This window comes from Pezoporus wallicus, unplaced genomic scaffold (genome assembly GCF_028554395.1).
Source record: "Pezoporus wallicus isolate ANWC-B61680 ecotype Strahan unplaced genomic scaffold, APGP_CSIRO_Pwel_v1 contig_14027, whole genome shotgun sequence".
Lineage (NCBI taxonomy): Eukaryota > Metazoa > Chordata > Aves > Psittaciformes > Psittacidae > Pezoporus > Pezoporus wallicus.
In genome coordinates, this window is record NW_026640337.1 from 40,663 (window position 1) to 55,615 (window position 14,953).

Below are 14,953 nucleotides of genomic sequence, written 5' to 3' on the forward strand. Positions count from 1 at the left end.
GTAGAGGAGGAAAGCTGGTAGCACAACAGCTAAACATGCAAGGAGGTGTAGTGAGCAATAAAACCTGATTGGGAATAAGTGGCACTACGCCTCTGTGGTGGCATAAGAGGCAAGAACTATTCCTTCCATCAGCTTCAATTGTGCCAGTTCAGGAACTATAAATAGCAAGGTAATCAGCAGCAAGTAGCATAAAGGAAGCCAAGGCAGGTAATCCTGCCATGGCCTGGACAGACACTCACCCCATCATGGACAAGGGCCTTCCAGGTATGTTCTAGCCTCTTGATGAACCTAAATTACAGGGGAGAAGTGAAGAGAAAGAGACAGATTCAGGCACATACTCTACATCTAAACCACACAGGGGAGATCACTGAGCTGCTAACAATTCCTCCTTCATCCAAGCGCAGCCTTCCTCCAGCCAAGACAGGTCGGCTGAGCACTCCAGCACCTCTGAGCCGGGTCAGGACTGCCTGGGAACCCTACAGGGAAGGAGGAGCTGGGCTCCAAGAGGGGCAGAAAATCAACTTCCAACCCTGGATTTATGATGCCTTGGAAACCTATTATACCTTAGAAGAATGGCTCTGCATCACCAGCTGTTCTAAGGACAGGATAAAAACCCAGAGCCCCTGCCATGGAGGGACAGACAGCTTTAGGCAGCCTGCCTACTCATTAGCAAACCCTTCAGCAGAGGAAAACCTTGCTGCTTCCATTCAGGATTAAAATAGATGTTAACATCCTTAAAGGACAGACAACTGCAAAGTTACCTACCTGTACGATTGAAGGATATCTATTATTCCTACATGGAGCAGGAGACGCTCTCCTTTCCCATTCACTGCTGGGATTCCTCCCATCCTGCAGGCAGAACAAAACTTCAGCAAGCACACCCCCAGAATAACACCCCCAGCCCTGCAGAAGGGTGGGCAGCTGCAGCAGCACTGAAAAGAGGGCTCTGATATGGTGGTCACAGTGCAAAACCTGCAAAGCCACTTCTGTGCACAACCAGGGGAAGTCACTGACACAGCACATCTCACACCAGGTGTCCCCAGGGTTCCTGCCTGCCTGCCTGGATCACCAGGATCAGGACAGGACCAAAGGTGACAGCTCTGCCTGGGCCAGGCAGCACCACACTGCCTTCTCTTAGCTACTGGGGCTCAGAATATTTATCAGGTCACTGCAAGCTGCCTGCCTGTTAGGGCAGCAAACCTTCAAGGATGAGGGTGTTTCCAGATCCATCCACACTAACATTAGTCCTGTCACAGGTGGGTGCAGCAACCACAAGCCCCAGCACACAACAAAAGAATGCCACTGGAATTAATGATGCTGCTTGGAAAAATGGAAACCAAAGAATTATCCTGGCTTGCTGTGACTGATCCTCCATCGAAACTGGAGCAGCTGGTTTCAGACACCAACAAAGAGCAAACTCCACCATTTGTTAGCACGTTTGGTACCCAGAGCTACAGAGACAGTCATGAGAGCCACAGGGCAGGTACAGGACAGGTTCTGGGCAACCCCACCAACCCACAGCTCCACCAGTTACTCCAGCACCTGGCTACACTGCTGTTTGCTAACCACACTGGGATGGCCTCAGGAAGTTGCGAATGCTCCAACCCTGGCAGTGTTCAAGGCCAGGTTGGACAAAGTCTTGGGTAACATGGTTTAGCGTGTGGTGTCACTACCCGTGGCAGGGGTGCTGGAACTGGATGATCTTAAGGTCCTTTCCAACCCAAACGATTCTATTCTGTTCTATTCTATTCTATTCTACTGCCAGGGATTCCGAAGATGGAGTGATGGAGAATTAACTCCAAGCTCCTAGGGACAGGTTGATCCCTACTTCCACTCCAGTATTTGCATGCTCAGCTAGAACTGAGCAAGTTTATGCTTCCCAGAGCATGGGTAGATGTTCAGAGGCTGTTACAGGAGCTGCCAACCTATAGACTGGCCTAAGAAGAGAGATATGAGGCTGCAGTCTTCCTGCACTATTTCCCACCTCAGCTTCCCCCTTTCACACCATGCTGCTTTACTGGCAGCAGTACCACAACCCCCAGGAGAGACGCTCACTCTTGACAGTTCATATGGACCTCATTTGGGATTTACTACTCCAGCCTCCACCTCCACCACCCCCCAAGCAAACCAGGTTTTCACCTACGCGTCATCTGTGTCTATGGACTCCCCCCGGACAGCCCCACCCTGGATGGACTCCATGGCCGTGGAGTAAAGTGCCTTCTGCCCCACAGGACGCTTCTCATCCGACGTGCTGTGGGCTCCCTCGGACTGCTGCTCCCGTTCTTGCTGGTCTATGTTATGAACCCCAAGCAGGAGGCTGTAGTCCATGATTTTAAAGCTTTCCAACACCTACAGATTAGCATTGAGTTTAAGAACAAAGACAAAATATCAGGCCAGCAGCTCAAATGCAGCACAGGTACCAAAGCACGGGAGAGCCTGTCCACATCCCCTCTATCAACTCCTTTGCCAGAGCCTGAACAGTTCTGAATCAAAATCATCTCTGAACTTGACTGGAGTTTGGCCATCCCACAATTAACCAAAAGGGCGGAAGGCTTGCGAATAACAGTGTTGTCCCATGTATGCGCTGCACACCATATAGGAAAAATGTATTTAGTCCCAACAGATCAGCTCCAAATGGAGCAGGCTGCCATGATCTGAGGCACCAGGCAAAGGAGTACAGCATTAGTCCTCAAAGGCTGTCATGAAATCCAACTCCAATGCTTTGCTTTCAGGGAAAAGCACAAGAGAAGGGATCTATCCTGCTTTGGGGTTAGTAGATTAGTAAGCTTCTCAATCGAGAGCCACGGAACTTCATTAACCTCCTCCCCTCCTTACCAGACAGTCACGTTGCAACGTTTTCACCAGTGCAGTGAAGGTGTCTGCATCCAACATCAGGCCCTCAGGTATGTCTTGCATGAAGTCTAGATCCTTGTATGTAGGGCTGGATTTTTCTTTTTCCTTCTTGGATGCCCGGCGTTTATAGGTGGAGCCTTTCAGGTCAAACTTCAGGTGCATTTTCACCACACGAGGCAGGATGTTGTTCATCACGACCACACGGATGTTTTTGCCCCCTGACTGCACACAGTAGAGTCCATAAAACTTTGGTAGCAGCGTCCGGGGGTTCTGGTTCAGGTTCTGTCGAAGGGTTGGGAAAAAAACATAGGGAAAGGTCACTGCGGCAGATAACTGCTGTGTTCAACATGTGTTACAGAACCATGGAATGGGTTAGGTTGAAGGCAGCTTAAAGCTCCTCAAGTTCCAACCCCAGCCATGGGCAGGGACCCCTTCCACTAGGGCAGCTTGCTCCAAGCCCCTGTGTCCAACCTGGCCTTGAACACTGCCAGGGATGGGGCAGCCACAGCCTCTCTGGGCACCCTGTGCCAGCACCTCCATAGGGAACAGATCCTGGAACAGTCAGATGTGGGGTCTACATTTAGAGCTATTCTCAACTTTACATGAGAACTTACTGCACACATGTGACAAACTCCTGCATTTCACTGGCTTTAGGACCTGAAAATACCACTATGCCTTGAATACAGGGAATGAGATCTTCAGCACTGTCTGCACAAATAACCAAGTCTGGAAATTCCCTGCTTTCCCCATCAACAGCAGCTAAAAAAGGGAAACCAAACTGGAGGAGAAATAAACACAGTAAGTGGGAACTTCAAGTTTAAAAATATCAGCTCTCTTCACCTCTCCAGAAGTCAGAAATCAAGAGCTGTTCTCTGGCCCAGGATAAACCAGGGACAGGGTCTTTGCAAGTACTTGGCAGGATTTGTGCTTCTGGGCCTGGATTTGTGTTAACATTGGTGCTGGAGGGATACACACCATGTAGTAGCCAGGAAGGAGCTTCTGTAAGAATTCAGCTTCTTTGTGCATCACAGTTTTTATGATGAATTCATCGTCACTGGTGACATAGAAGAGAGAACCGCTGGCACCAGGGTTCGACAGCTCTATCAGAGGTTCATTACATAGGGAATACTAGGGAGGAAAAGAGAAAGATCATGTTTTTAGGCTTCACGCATTGCACACTGAGTCCTACACCCTTGAGGACTTTCCCCAGCATGCTGTCTCCCTGGGAGATAAAGGGGTAGCAAAGCTTCAGTGAGAACTATTTTCATTATAGGGTAGGTCTAAGCAAAGTGGATGGCCAGTTTACAATTAGAGACTGAAATTACAGTTCAGAGCATCCCAACTGCTGAGGATAAAGTTAATCATCTGCTTTCAACAACATCCAGGCTTCATAATGACATCTCTTCTCCCACTGTGTGTGTCTCACATTTAGGCTTCTTTCAGAACATCACCACAAGTGCAGAGGGAAAGATGGGATTTTAAGAGACATGACAATCTGCTCAGGGTACCACATATCACTGTGCTAGAGGGAAGAGTGCACTGCCTGTTCTTAGAAGCCTCCTCTGGCTTTGTGCTCCCTGTTACAGAGAAATCCCCATCTCACCCCTCAATCCTGCTGGAAACACACGAAAAGTATCAGACCAGGTATCCAAACAAGAAGAGGGTCAGCACAGTGTAAGCACAGCAAAGGGGTGCAGCATCAGGAACTGGATTTGGAGGCCATTTCTAGACATCAGTATGCAAACAGCAGGTCCTCAAATGAGCACATGGTTAAAAAAGAAGAAAGTGCAAGCACACAAATGCCCTCTGCAGCAGGTACCAACCCTAAGGTAACCATATAGGTCAAATTCAGGGCAGCATCATGTCAGAGCTGCCACAGCAAGAGGTAAGATGGGGAGAGGGAGGGAGGGGATGTGAGGCACGTAATCAGAGCAATAAATTCACTGCTCATCATTATATACTGAAAATGGCTTTCAGCTCTGCACAGATTAATGATCCAAGACTTTATCAAGTTAATTATCTCATGCATAATTAAAGGCATTTGCTGCTGTGGCAGGCAAGAGACAATCAGGGGAAGCAGAAACAACAAATCAGAGCTGTGACCTTTGCAGTTGAGGCAGGCTCTTTGCCTCACCCAAGTTCTGAGCCACGCATCAAACCAGCCAGTGTTATCTTGGGTGGCACAGATGGGGACCACTGCTGCTGTCAAACCATGCAATGGCAGAGATTTGTTTCTACTGGAAGGCGCTCTGCAACAACTGCTCCTGCCTACAGCTGAAGTCAGAAAAAAGGCCTATTAAAAAACCCTGTGCTCATCTGGGTGTGTTTCCTTCCCTAGCTCAATAAATGTCCTTCAGTTCTAAAGAGCAGGGCTTCGTATACATGCAAAGGACCAACTTGAACTCCAGTGTACTTCAAGCCCCGACAGCTTGTATTAGTGGGCATTTTAAAAACAGCCTTTCCAGCTCTAAGAAGCTTTCTGAGCACAAGAACAAACTATTTTATTCTGTCTCTGTAAGATGATTAAAATAACTACAACTCACATAGCTCTAGAGTGAGTACACAAGGAAAAATTCCCATCTTTGTCCTCAGAGCCCCAGGGGACTTACAGGTTGCACCCAGCAAAACACCACTCCTTGTGCTTGTAAACACAGAGTTACTGTCATCCGAAGCAGCAGAGAGGGAAGCCCACTGCACAGCTCACACAGCACACAGATACAGATCATTCCCTTTCCCTCTAGTGGAACCCAGCTACACCTCTCAGCAAATGAAGACTTGGACCGAGTGCTGCTAATCTTCCTGGGACCATCACTGGATCCCCTCCAAAACTGAGCACAGTACCTAAATCCACAGCTTGTTCCCACTCCTTGCTGGGATCAGAACCATTCCTTATCTCTTTTTCTGTCCCTTTTAGGCAAGAATTGGTGGCAGCCTTGATTTAGGGGCAAACTTCTTGTCTCAAAGGAGGAAAGAGAGAGAAAGAAGTAAACATACCAAATAATCATCTGGACGAATCCCAAAGAGTTCTCGGAAGTACCGAAAAGCCACTGGCGCATAGGTCTTGAACCTGAAGTCAGCATAATGGTGAGCTGGAGTGAGATTACTTCCTTCACTGCACAGGAGAGATGTGGCATGAGCAGGGCCTCTGTATTACCACTCACAAGATAAGCAGAGTCACAGCAAGGCTACTGTATATTTAATATAAATTCAGCTTTGCTAGAAGAAATCTTAGAACAAAAAAAAAACCCATCTTTCTTCTGTGGCACAACAACAGGAAAATAGGTTTTAAATTATCTGAACCCAGGACACACGGTATAATTCCATGGCAGAAATTCTAGATTGACACGTAGAAAGAAAAGCATTGAGGAAGGCTAACAAACTCAAGCAGACAGTACTGCATCTTGCATTGTACTTCCTTTCAAGCCACTGTGCTGCAGAATCTAGCACTTCCCACTGTCCTGTTTGAAGGTGATGGATGCATATTTAAAACACTCAAGAGCATCCAACTCAGTGATCTAAAGACAGATGGAAGGAAGCTCTCTTGAAAAGAATCAGTAAGAAGAAATAACTCATAGAATCACAACTGGTTTGTGTTGAAGGCACCTTAAAGCTCCTACAGCTCCAGCCCTCTGCCATGGGCAGGGACACCTTTCACTAGAGCAGGCTGCTCATCTGTTTTGTTTCCCTGTCTCCATTACCTTGGGAAAAAAATACTTTCCACTACGTAGAAGTCCTGCATCAGGACATCTCTCTCTGGCTTGGAGCTCAAATTGCCGACAGTGTACCCAATCCCCAGCTGGATGGCCCCCTTCAGAGTGGATGAGGTGGTCTGGCAGGAAAGAAAAGAGGAGTGAGTATTTCACAGCAGATTACCCCAGTAACATCCCATGGATTATGATACAGTCACGTCTATGACTCCTGTGGGGTCATCCCAGGCACTACATACTGCTGAACAAATTCTACCAGCTGCTGAAGAGCTGGGTTAAGGCTTCCAGGTTTGCCATGTGCAAGATTATGCAGTAAAAGTGTGCTGCACAAAAAAAAAAAAAAATTCTTTCTCAGACTGGCAGCTACTGGGCCCCAACTTCTCAACCTCCACTTACACAAAGCAGCTTCTCCCACTGCATAAAACCAAACCTTTTTGTAGGTAGTTTCACCAGAAGCATCAACACTTCGATGACCAATCTTCTTCCCTTGGCCAGGCTGTCCTGGTAGTGATGGTCCCTGCAATGAAAGAGCATGGCTAAAGCCCAGACCAGAAGCTGAGCAAACAGCTGAAAGTCCACCAATGACATGTAGGGGTTGGTTACTTTAAAGAAGGACCAGGTTTTGGCTATTCCTTCAAGCAGCATGCAGAGAGATTCAAGGTCAATTTCCCAAGGAACAACATTATCTCAGTGTCTCTCTAGAGTGCTGCACAGACCCATTCTCTCCAAAGTGATGTCTACAGCAGACAATGGATAATTTTGTTCAGACTACAGCTGTTCTGTGTTTTAGCTCTGAACCAAGAGCTGGAGCTATTTCTGCTCCAAGCGCTTGGACTGCTCGTGCTAAAGGGCAGTGATTTTTCCTGCACAAATCTTCATTTCCTGCCCTGTTTCAAGCACTGAGCACAGCCAGGCTTGTTTCCAAGTTCTCCCCTCCTGGAAAAAATGGGGCTGTTTGTGCACTGAGAATGCAATCAACTTCCACACAAGATGAGCTTCCTACTGGGATTATTTCTGAGGAAGCAGAAAAGAATAAAGTGTCACATCCCTGGCAGTTAACATGGGAGGATGTTCAGCCTCCCAGGTGAGTGATGGAAAAATCAGATGAAACAAGAATCAGTTGAACACGCTGCCCTAAACCAAGAGCGTGGGCTTCAGGGAACAGCTTTGAGGCACAGATCCTCCCACAGGATTCCCTGCTGTCAACTGGGAAGAGCTTTGCACCAGAAGGTAACAGTGATTCAGCAACCTGTGACCTGGATTAGGGGTGAGAGAAGATCAGTCCCTTGACATATTCCCTTGTTTCATGGCTTCACAAGTTGTAGGCTCCTTGGCTCACTCTCAGGAGCTGGTGATATCCAACATAGAGCCCTGCACATGTCCAGAACACAGATCCCCTATTTATTACTTTCAGATTCTGGTGTGGAAGAGGTGCCCTCAGCCAGTTACTATGAGACATCAGGGATGACATAACTAAAACTGGCCATGGGGTGGGCATAATCCCTTCACAACCCCTCTGTGGCTGTGGTGATGCCAACACAGGGACTCCAGAGACCTGCCACTAATTTTCTTTCTCCCAAATAACAGATCTCAAGTTTTCAGTCTTCTTAAAGGTACTTTGGAATTACGCTTTGCTCAGAAAAATCCAGACAGAAGCGTTTCCCAGAGCTCTGTGATCTCCTTTCCCAACACAGGATGTACAGGGCCAGCTTTACACATCTCACCTCGGTGACGGCTACCCTCTTCGGTGCCAGACCTGAGGAGAGAAGGGAAGAGCATCAGTAAAAGTAGGGACATTGGGAAAAAGCCCAGCAAGAACCCCATCAAGAAACCAGCCTGATGCTTTGCCCTGTCAAGCAAGCTGGAAAGCCTTTAAAGCAGCTGCTTTTGTTCAGTTTTCAGTTTCACCAGCACAGGAGTCTGAAATGACAGGCGTAACCCAAACAATTCCACATCCAGAAGCAAAGATGCACATATTTTCTTAGCAATAATGTTTCTTAGAGGCTTCAGGAGACAGAGTTCTTGTAAATCCCTGCTGCAGAGCACTAGGTCCAGACTGCACCAAAGAGTTGGTTCCGTAAGAAGCCCACAGAGACACTTAGGAAGCGGCTTTCCAGCCACTCAGAAGGCACTTGACAAACCGCATTGATAATTGCATCTATTTATAGAACCCCATGTCCAAATATACCACAGAAATGAATGCATCATTTATCTCTAGCACTGCCTTGGGGAGAAGCCACCATTACTCCATTACAGCGAAGGATGAGAAATCAGGGTTTTTAGACTAGATATCTCAGAGATGGAAACATGAGCCCACGTCCAAGGCCTTGAACACTTTCAGAGATGGGGCAGCCACAGCTTCTCTGGGCACCCTGTGCCAGCGCCTCAGCACCCTCACAGGGAAGAGCTTCTGCCTAAGAGCTCATCTCAATCTCCCCTCTGGCAGGTTAAAGCCATTCCCCTTGGCCTGTCCCTACAGACCCTTGTCCAAAGCCCCTCTCCAGGCTTCTTGCAGGCCCCTTTAGGCAATTCTTCCTAATGTCTTAAAGCAATTCCCCTTTGTTATATCAAATATCAAATTAATCATCAGGTTTTGTGCTCAAAAATTACTTCTTCAGCCCAAGACGATACAACTCTCTGCCCATTCAACAAGAAGCCCTGCAGTGGTGCACGAGATATGGCACTAAGTGAGCATCTGGCTCATGAACATTCAGGGCATGAGCTGGAGCAGCAACTCAAGACCACAGAGGAACCCAAAGGGGCAAATGCTGCTCCAAGCTGGAAGTCACTGGGAGCACACTGTGGTGCAGGGACACTGGGCTCTCCCTGCCACGGCCGCTCTCCTGCTGCACTAATCTCTGTTCTGCACTTTGTCACCGTTCCAGAGCAGGAGATTAGCTTGAATTGGTGATAATTACCACAAGCTGCTCTCATCCCCAGCTCTTAAGTGTCTGCTGCTGTACATGTACCAAGTGTAGAATCAACACCAATACTTGTGCCATGGATAAGGTGATCCGGGCACAAGGAGCTGCGGATCTCAGGGAGAAATGATGCTTCAGGTGGACAAAGTCCATAACCACCAAAACTTCCCCCCCCCCCCCCCCCCCCGATCAGCTTTATAAAATTGACTTGTTTAGGCAGAAAATGAGAACAAATCTTGCACTGCCTCCTTGGCTGTGCTTATCTCAACCAAGCTGACAGATGGCCTTGTGAGACCCGCTTTAACTCCAGTTTTGGCGTTTATACAGCCACAGGAGACAGCACCTAGGTCTGTGGGGAGCAGGAGCTCTGCCGTGGGAAGGTTCAGCTCTTTACAAGCCGATTGAGATGATCCTTAACTGATTTGGTGCTGCTTCATGAGGGGTATTCAGAAATGTGATGAGTGGCTCTGGAAAGGGAACCCTGGGATGAAACCCCAGCTTTCCACCCTGCCCGGGTCTTGCAGCACACATCACCTGACCTGCTGCCTTCAGCTCCTCTTCTCATTTGGGCACAGCTCTGACCAAGGCTCGAGCTCCTCTGCAGACTCAGAGCTGAATGCCTTGGTTGTAGCATTCAGGAACTCTCATCCCTGATTCAGCATCTGCTGTTTTATACGCCTCACTATTCACAGCCACGACGCTGGCACCCCACAGGACAGGGATGGATTTACTCCAGGAAAGCCTCTGTACAGTCAGCGTCCGACACAAAAAAAGACTCGTTTTAGACCTTCCTCCCCCGAAAGGGCCTCCCCTGTGACTCCCAGGAGCAGCCAGGGATAAACAACCCCATTTCATCCCCTCTTCCCCTCCTCTCACCTCCCACACCAGCTCCATGACTCGTTTTGCCATTTCAAGCACACAGGAACCACCTCCACTTTGGGGAGGGAAGATGACCATTTGCAAACCAGGATCTGCTGCACCACCCCTACGTGCCACACTCCTTTCCCAGGCCCTTTGCCTTCTTTGGTTGAGCATAAACTCAGGAGGGAAAGGAACAGCCTGGCTTGTACAAATTAAGGGAAAGAGCTTAATGTACCTGCTAGGTAGGAGAGGGCCTTGGGGCGCTGCTCAGCTTGCTCTGCTCCTTTCCAACCCTGCTCTACAGGTTCCACAAGGACCCTGCCACCTCCAGCAACCCCCTCCTTCTGCCTCTCCAAGGCTTCTGCTTGAGGGTTTTCAACTCCAAAGCCCAGAAGCTGCTCCCTCACCAGCACTTCCCCCCGGAGGATCAAGTGATTTGAGCCCTGTGTGGTCCAGCCCAGCCAGGGCTGTTCAAAGCAAAGCACCCAGATGCAGCACTGCCACTGCAAGGGCACTGAACACTGCCTTGAACACGGCCAGGGATGGGGCAGCCACAGCTTCTCTGGGCACCCTGTGGCAGCGCCTCAGCATCCTCACAGGGAAGAGCTTCTGCCTAAGAGCTCATCTCAATCTGCCCTCAGGCACGTTAAAGCCATTCCCCTTGTCTTGTCCCTCTTTCTTTTATGCAGGAACTCTTTCTGCCTCAGAAATCCATCTGTTCATCCAGGCTCCGGAGGCAGGGCAGGAGTGGAAGACACAGAGGGGCAGTTAACACATTCCTCCCTTGGCTGCAGGTGGGGATAACATCCTGGGTGTTCACTTCCCCAGGGCCACACTGCTGATGTAGGACACACCATGCTGAAGTGCTTCCTCGCCAGCTCAGCAGAAAAGCACTTCCAGCGCTGCAGCCCAATTACAGCGAGAAGCAAGCAGGACAAGAGCAGGGAAATGAAACTGAGAAAGAAGTGATTTGTTTCCTTGTCTCCAATCAGCTGTGTGTAGGGAACAAAAAAGGACAATTTTGGAGTGCTTTAGCCCAAGCTGCGTGACACAGCAGCCAGCAAAAGCAAAACAACATCTCATAAAGAGGAGCACACAATAGCTGATCCCCAGCAGCAGCAGAGGCTGCAGCCGCTCAGCTCCACGCTCCACTCTGTAATTATGCAATCCAGTGGGATGTTCAGGCAAACATCTGCTCCACGGGAAAGGTGCAGCCTTATCTGAACACAGTGTTCCTGCTCCTTTCCACTCTGCCAGTCACAGGAGTGGAACAAAACAGGCTCCCCAGGACAGCTGGGATGCCAGCCTCTTCCCAGCCTCTGGCTCCTCTTTTCATTACAGCCTTCAAGTCCAGATCCGTGTACAGAACTCACAGTAAAGCTTGATGAGGATTAATTAGACAGCAAACATCCCAGCAGGAAGCATAACCTCTCCAGGACAGAGTCAGCTCTGTGACAACATCCAGGCACAGCGGCACCATGCTAAAACCACGACGCCAATTTAAAGTGAGCCCATAAAAGGCTGAAGGACTTTGAAGTTACATTCCTCACTGCCTTCCGGAGGAGCTACAGCAACAGCCAGTTGTCCCCTTACCTTTGCTCAGTGGTATGATATGCTGCAGGTCACAACCCACCAGCACCACTCACTGGAGTGTCTCCTGGCTCCAGGGAGAGTGGCAGGTCACCAGCAAGACAAGAGACAACCTCGTTGCCTTCCTAGCTGCAAAAACATCAGGGACACGAATATAGCACATGACCCTGAGCAGCCCCTGGGACTCAATTTGTGTGTTCAGATGGAGTTTTCAGGGGCCACAAGATCCAAGATTACTGTTTCCCAAGCCCAGGTCAGAGAAGCACAAGTCAGCTCTGTGAACACTTGGTCCAGAATTTACTTTCTGCCTTTGTTTTCTGAGCACTGCTCTGAATCTGCTGCCTGCAGGCTCCTGACTAGAAGCAGGATTCAGCACTTTAAACATGTGCAGTGTCCTCGGTGCAGGGTGAATGCTCAAGTGGATCCTCCAAGTGCCACTAATAAAGAGGGAGAAGAGCTGACTAGTCACAGTTTAAGATCCCAACAGCTTAAACCCAACTGGTTCAGGTTGGAAAGCAACGTAAAGCTCCTCCAGTTCCAATCCCTGTCACAGGCAGGGACCCCTTCCACTGGAGCAGCTTGCTCCAGGCCCCTGTGTCCAACCTGGCCTTGAACACTGCCAGGGATGGGGCAGCCACAGCTTCTCTGGGCACCCTGTGCCAGCGCCTCAGCACCCTCACAGGGAAGAGCTTCTGCCTAAGAGCTCATCTCAGTCTCCCCTCTGCAGGTTAAAGCCATTCCCCTTGGCCTGTCCCTACAGGCCCTTGTCCAAAGCCCCTCCCCAGGTTTCTTGTAGCCCCTTTAGCCACTGGAAGACTGGGACAAGGTCTCACATTATAAAAGCAGCCACACCGGGCTTCCCAAGGAGCCAAAACAAGCACCTGGGCACACTGAAGGCACAAACCAACCTCCATGTTTCTTCTTGCACTCCAAACGTGCAGCTTCAGCCCCCAGCCAGCAGGACCAGGGTAACCGCTGGAGAGGAGATGGCACAACAGAGAGCAGAAACCAGAATCTTAGCAGCCTCCAGGAGAAGGCAGCTCTTTCCCACCTGCCTTTTTCCCAAGCAGGCAGGGTGACCTACTTGGATGTTTAATACACGTTTTCTTCACATAAACCAACACTGCCTGATGAGGCCCACAAACATCAAGTAAGGTGCAACATTACATCACAAGTTTGGGGGGTTTCCCCACTCCTTCAATGTGGCTCCCATGAACAGAAAGAGCTGCAGCACCCTGGGCACGGAGAGCTGCTTCTGGAAAATCTGGAGAAACAAGTAAGGGGATAAAGCAATGAGGCAACTTTGGCTTGGGACACGGCAACTCCTTACAGGTTTGACACTCAAAGCCATCCAGTTTTCCCTGGAGCCCTTCTGACTGAATCAGTTTTGGGATCATCTACACAAAAGCTTGTGCTGGTTGAACACTGGATGGTCTTTAAGGTTCCTTCCAACCCAAACCAGTCCATGATTCTGTCACTTCCGGGAGCAGCCAGGGATAAACAACCCCATTTCATCCCCTCTTCCCCTCCTCTCACCTCCCACACCAGCTCCATGACTCGTTTTGCCATTTCAAGCACACAGGAACCACCTCCACTTTGGGGAGGGAAGATGACCATTTGCAAACCAGGATCTGCTGCACCACCCCTACGTGCCACACTCCTTTCCCAGGCCCTTTGCCTTCTTTGGTTGAGCATAAACTCAGGAGGGAAAGGAACAGCCTGGCTTGTACAAATTAAGGGAAAGAGCTTAATGTACCTGCTAGGTAGGAGAGGGCCTTGGGGCGCTGCTCAGCTTGCTCTGCTCCTTTCCAACCCTGCTCTACAGGTTCCACAAGGACCCCACCAGCTCCCCTCACAACTTTCTGTCCATGTGAAGTTACCTGCAAGGCTGGGACCAGGCACAGGACAAGGAATTAGCAGCTGGAAAAAAGAAAACTTCACTGCAGCTTATCCCAAAACTTAAGCTGATAAACAGCAGAGGATGCTGTTACTGAGAGGGCAGGAGGATGCCTTTGCACATCAGCTTCTCTCTGGGCACTCCTCCAAAGCATCTCAACCTGTCTTGGCAGAGTCAAAGAAATCATTCGAGCTGCTTTGTCGGAGCAGACAGCAGATACACTCAGAGAGGGACAAATGATCCCCCCCACTTTCTCTCTCAGCCCCTTCTCACAGAGGGCTCTGCAGCTAAACAAACTTGGCACCTCCAATCCAGGAGGAACGGGCCAGATCTTCTATTGCTTCTGCCATTTAAAAGTATCTTCTATAGATGCTACTTGATGAGAGCTCACTCCTCTTGCCCATTAACAGTTCAGAATTATTCTCAGACTAAATTAAAATAGAACTCAAGAAAGAAATTCTCCCCAAGTCTTCCATTTCCTGACCTGGTAAAAGACATGCTAAGGTCCAGCTCCTACAGTCACAGCAGGTAAAGAAATCTCCCTGAACTTGCACAACAACCACCTACCACCAGGATATACACAATAAGCACAACTTTAGAACTGCAGGAGCTCCACACGCCAACCAACAGCAATCTCTGAAGGGAAAACAAGTCGCCTTGTCTCAGGCCACCCTCCACAAGCCATCCTGCACTGGTAATGAGTGGGGTATTTCCTGATTTACTCCACAGCCAAAGCTGCTCATCTAAATCCTCTCAGATTTCATTCTGCTCTTGCTAATGTTGCTTGACAGAGCTTCTCCAAAGGTCCTCAAACACTGGAGACTCAAGAGGGGATTTCAGGCTGGGGCTGGGCACAATGTGCGTCACTGGATGTAAAGTCCTTTGGTAGGCTGCTCACATCAGGTTGAGTCAAGTCTCCTTCACACCACACTTCGGGGCTGCCATGGGTGCTGCTGACAACGCTACAACGTGCCTGGTCTCTGTGAGCAGAGTTTCAGTCGGGTGCTCCTGCTCTGCTCTAACAAAGGCACCTGAACAGGTGGAACAAAACAAGCTTCAGCGATGAAATGTGCTGCCAAAAACCGTAACTCAAAGTTTCAGCGAGTGCTACTTCCCTCCCTGGG

The 14,953-nt window shown here is 49.3% G+C and overlaps 1 protein-coding gene across 4 annotated transcripts in view; it reads right to left on the minus strand.

Annotated features, from left to right (window-relative positions):
• The window catches only part of PIP5K1C (phosphatidylinositol-4-phosphate 5-kinase type 1 gamma), a 32,733-nt gene that overhangs the window by 9,897 nt on the left and 7,883 nt on the right, over nucleotides 1–14,953 (minus strand). For all 4 annotated transcript variants that reach the window (XR_008973429.1, XR_008973427.1, XR_008973428.1 and 1 more), the window contains exons 2-10: nucleotides 8,285–8,316; nucleotides 6,991–7,077; nucleotides 6,552–6,682; nucleotides 5,848–5,965; nucleotides 3,829–3,981; nucleotides 2,836–3,135; nucleotides 2,144–2,349; nucleotides 766–849; nucleotides 240–288 (exon numbers count right to left, since the gene is read on the minus strand). Coding sequence is in view for 1 of the 4 variants with exons in the window: in XM_057418726.1 (XP_057274709.1) it covers nucleotides 240–288; nucleotides 766–849; nucleotides 2,144–2,349; nucleotides 2,836–3,135; nucleotides 3,829–3,981; nucleotides 5,848–5,965; nucleotides 6,552–6,682; nucleotides 6,991–7,077; nucleotides 8,285–8,316 (1,160 nt within the window). In the remaining 3 variants the exon portion in view is untranslated. The remainder of the gene's footprint in view (nucleotides 1–239; nucleotides 289–765; nucleotides 850–2,143; nucleotides 2,350–2,835; nucleotides 3,136–3,828; nucleotides 3,982–5,847; nucleotides 5,966–6,551; nucleotides 6,683–6,990; nucleotides 7,078–8,284; nucleotides 8,317–14,953) is intronic.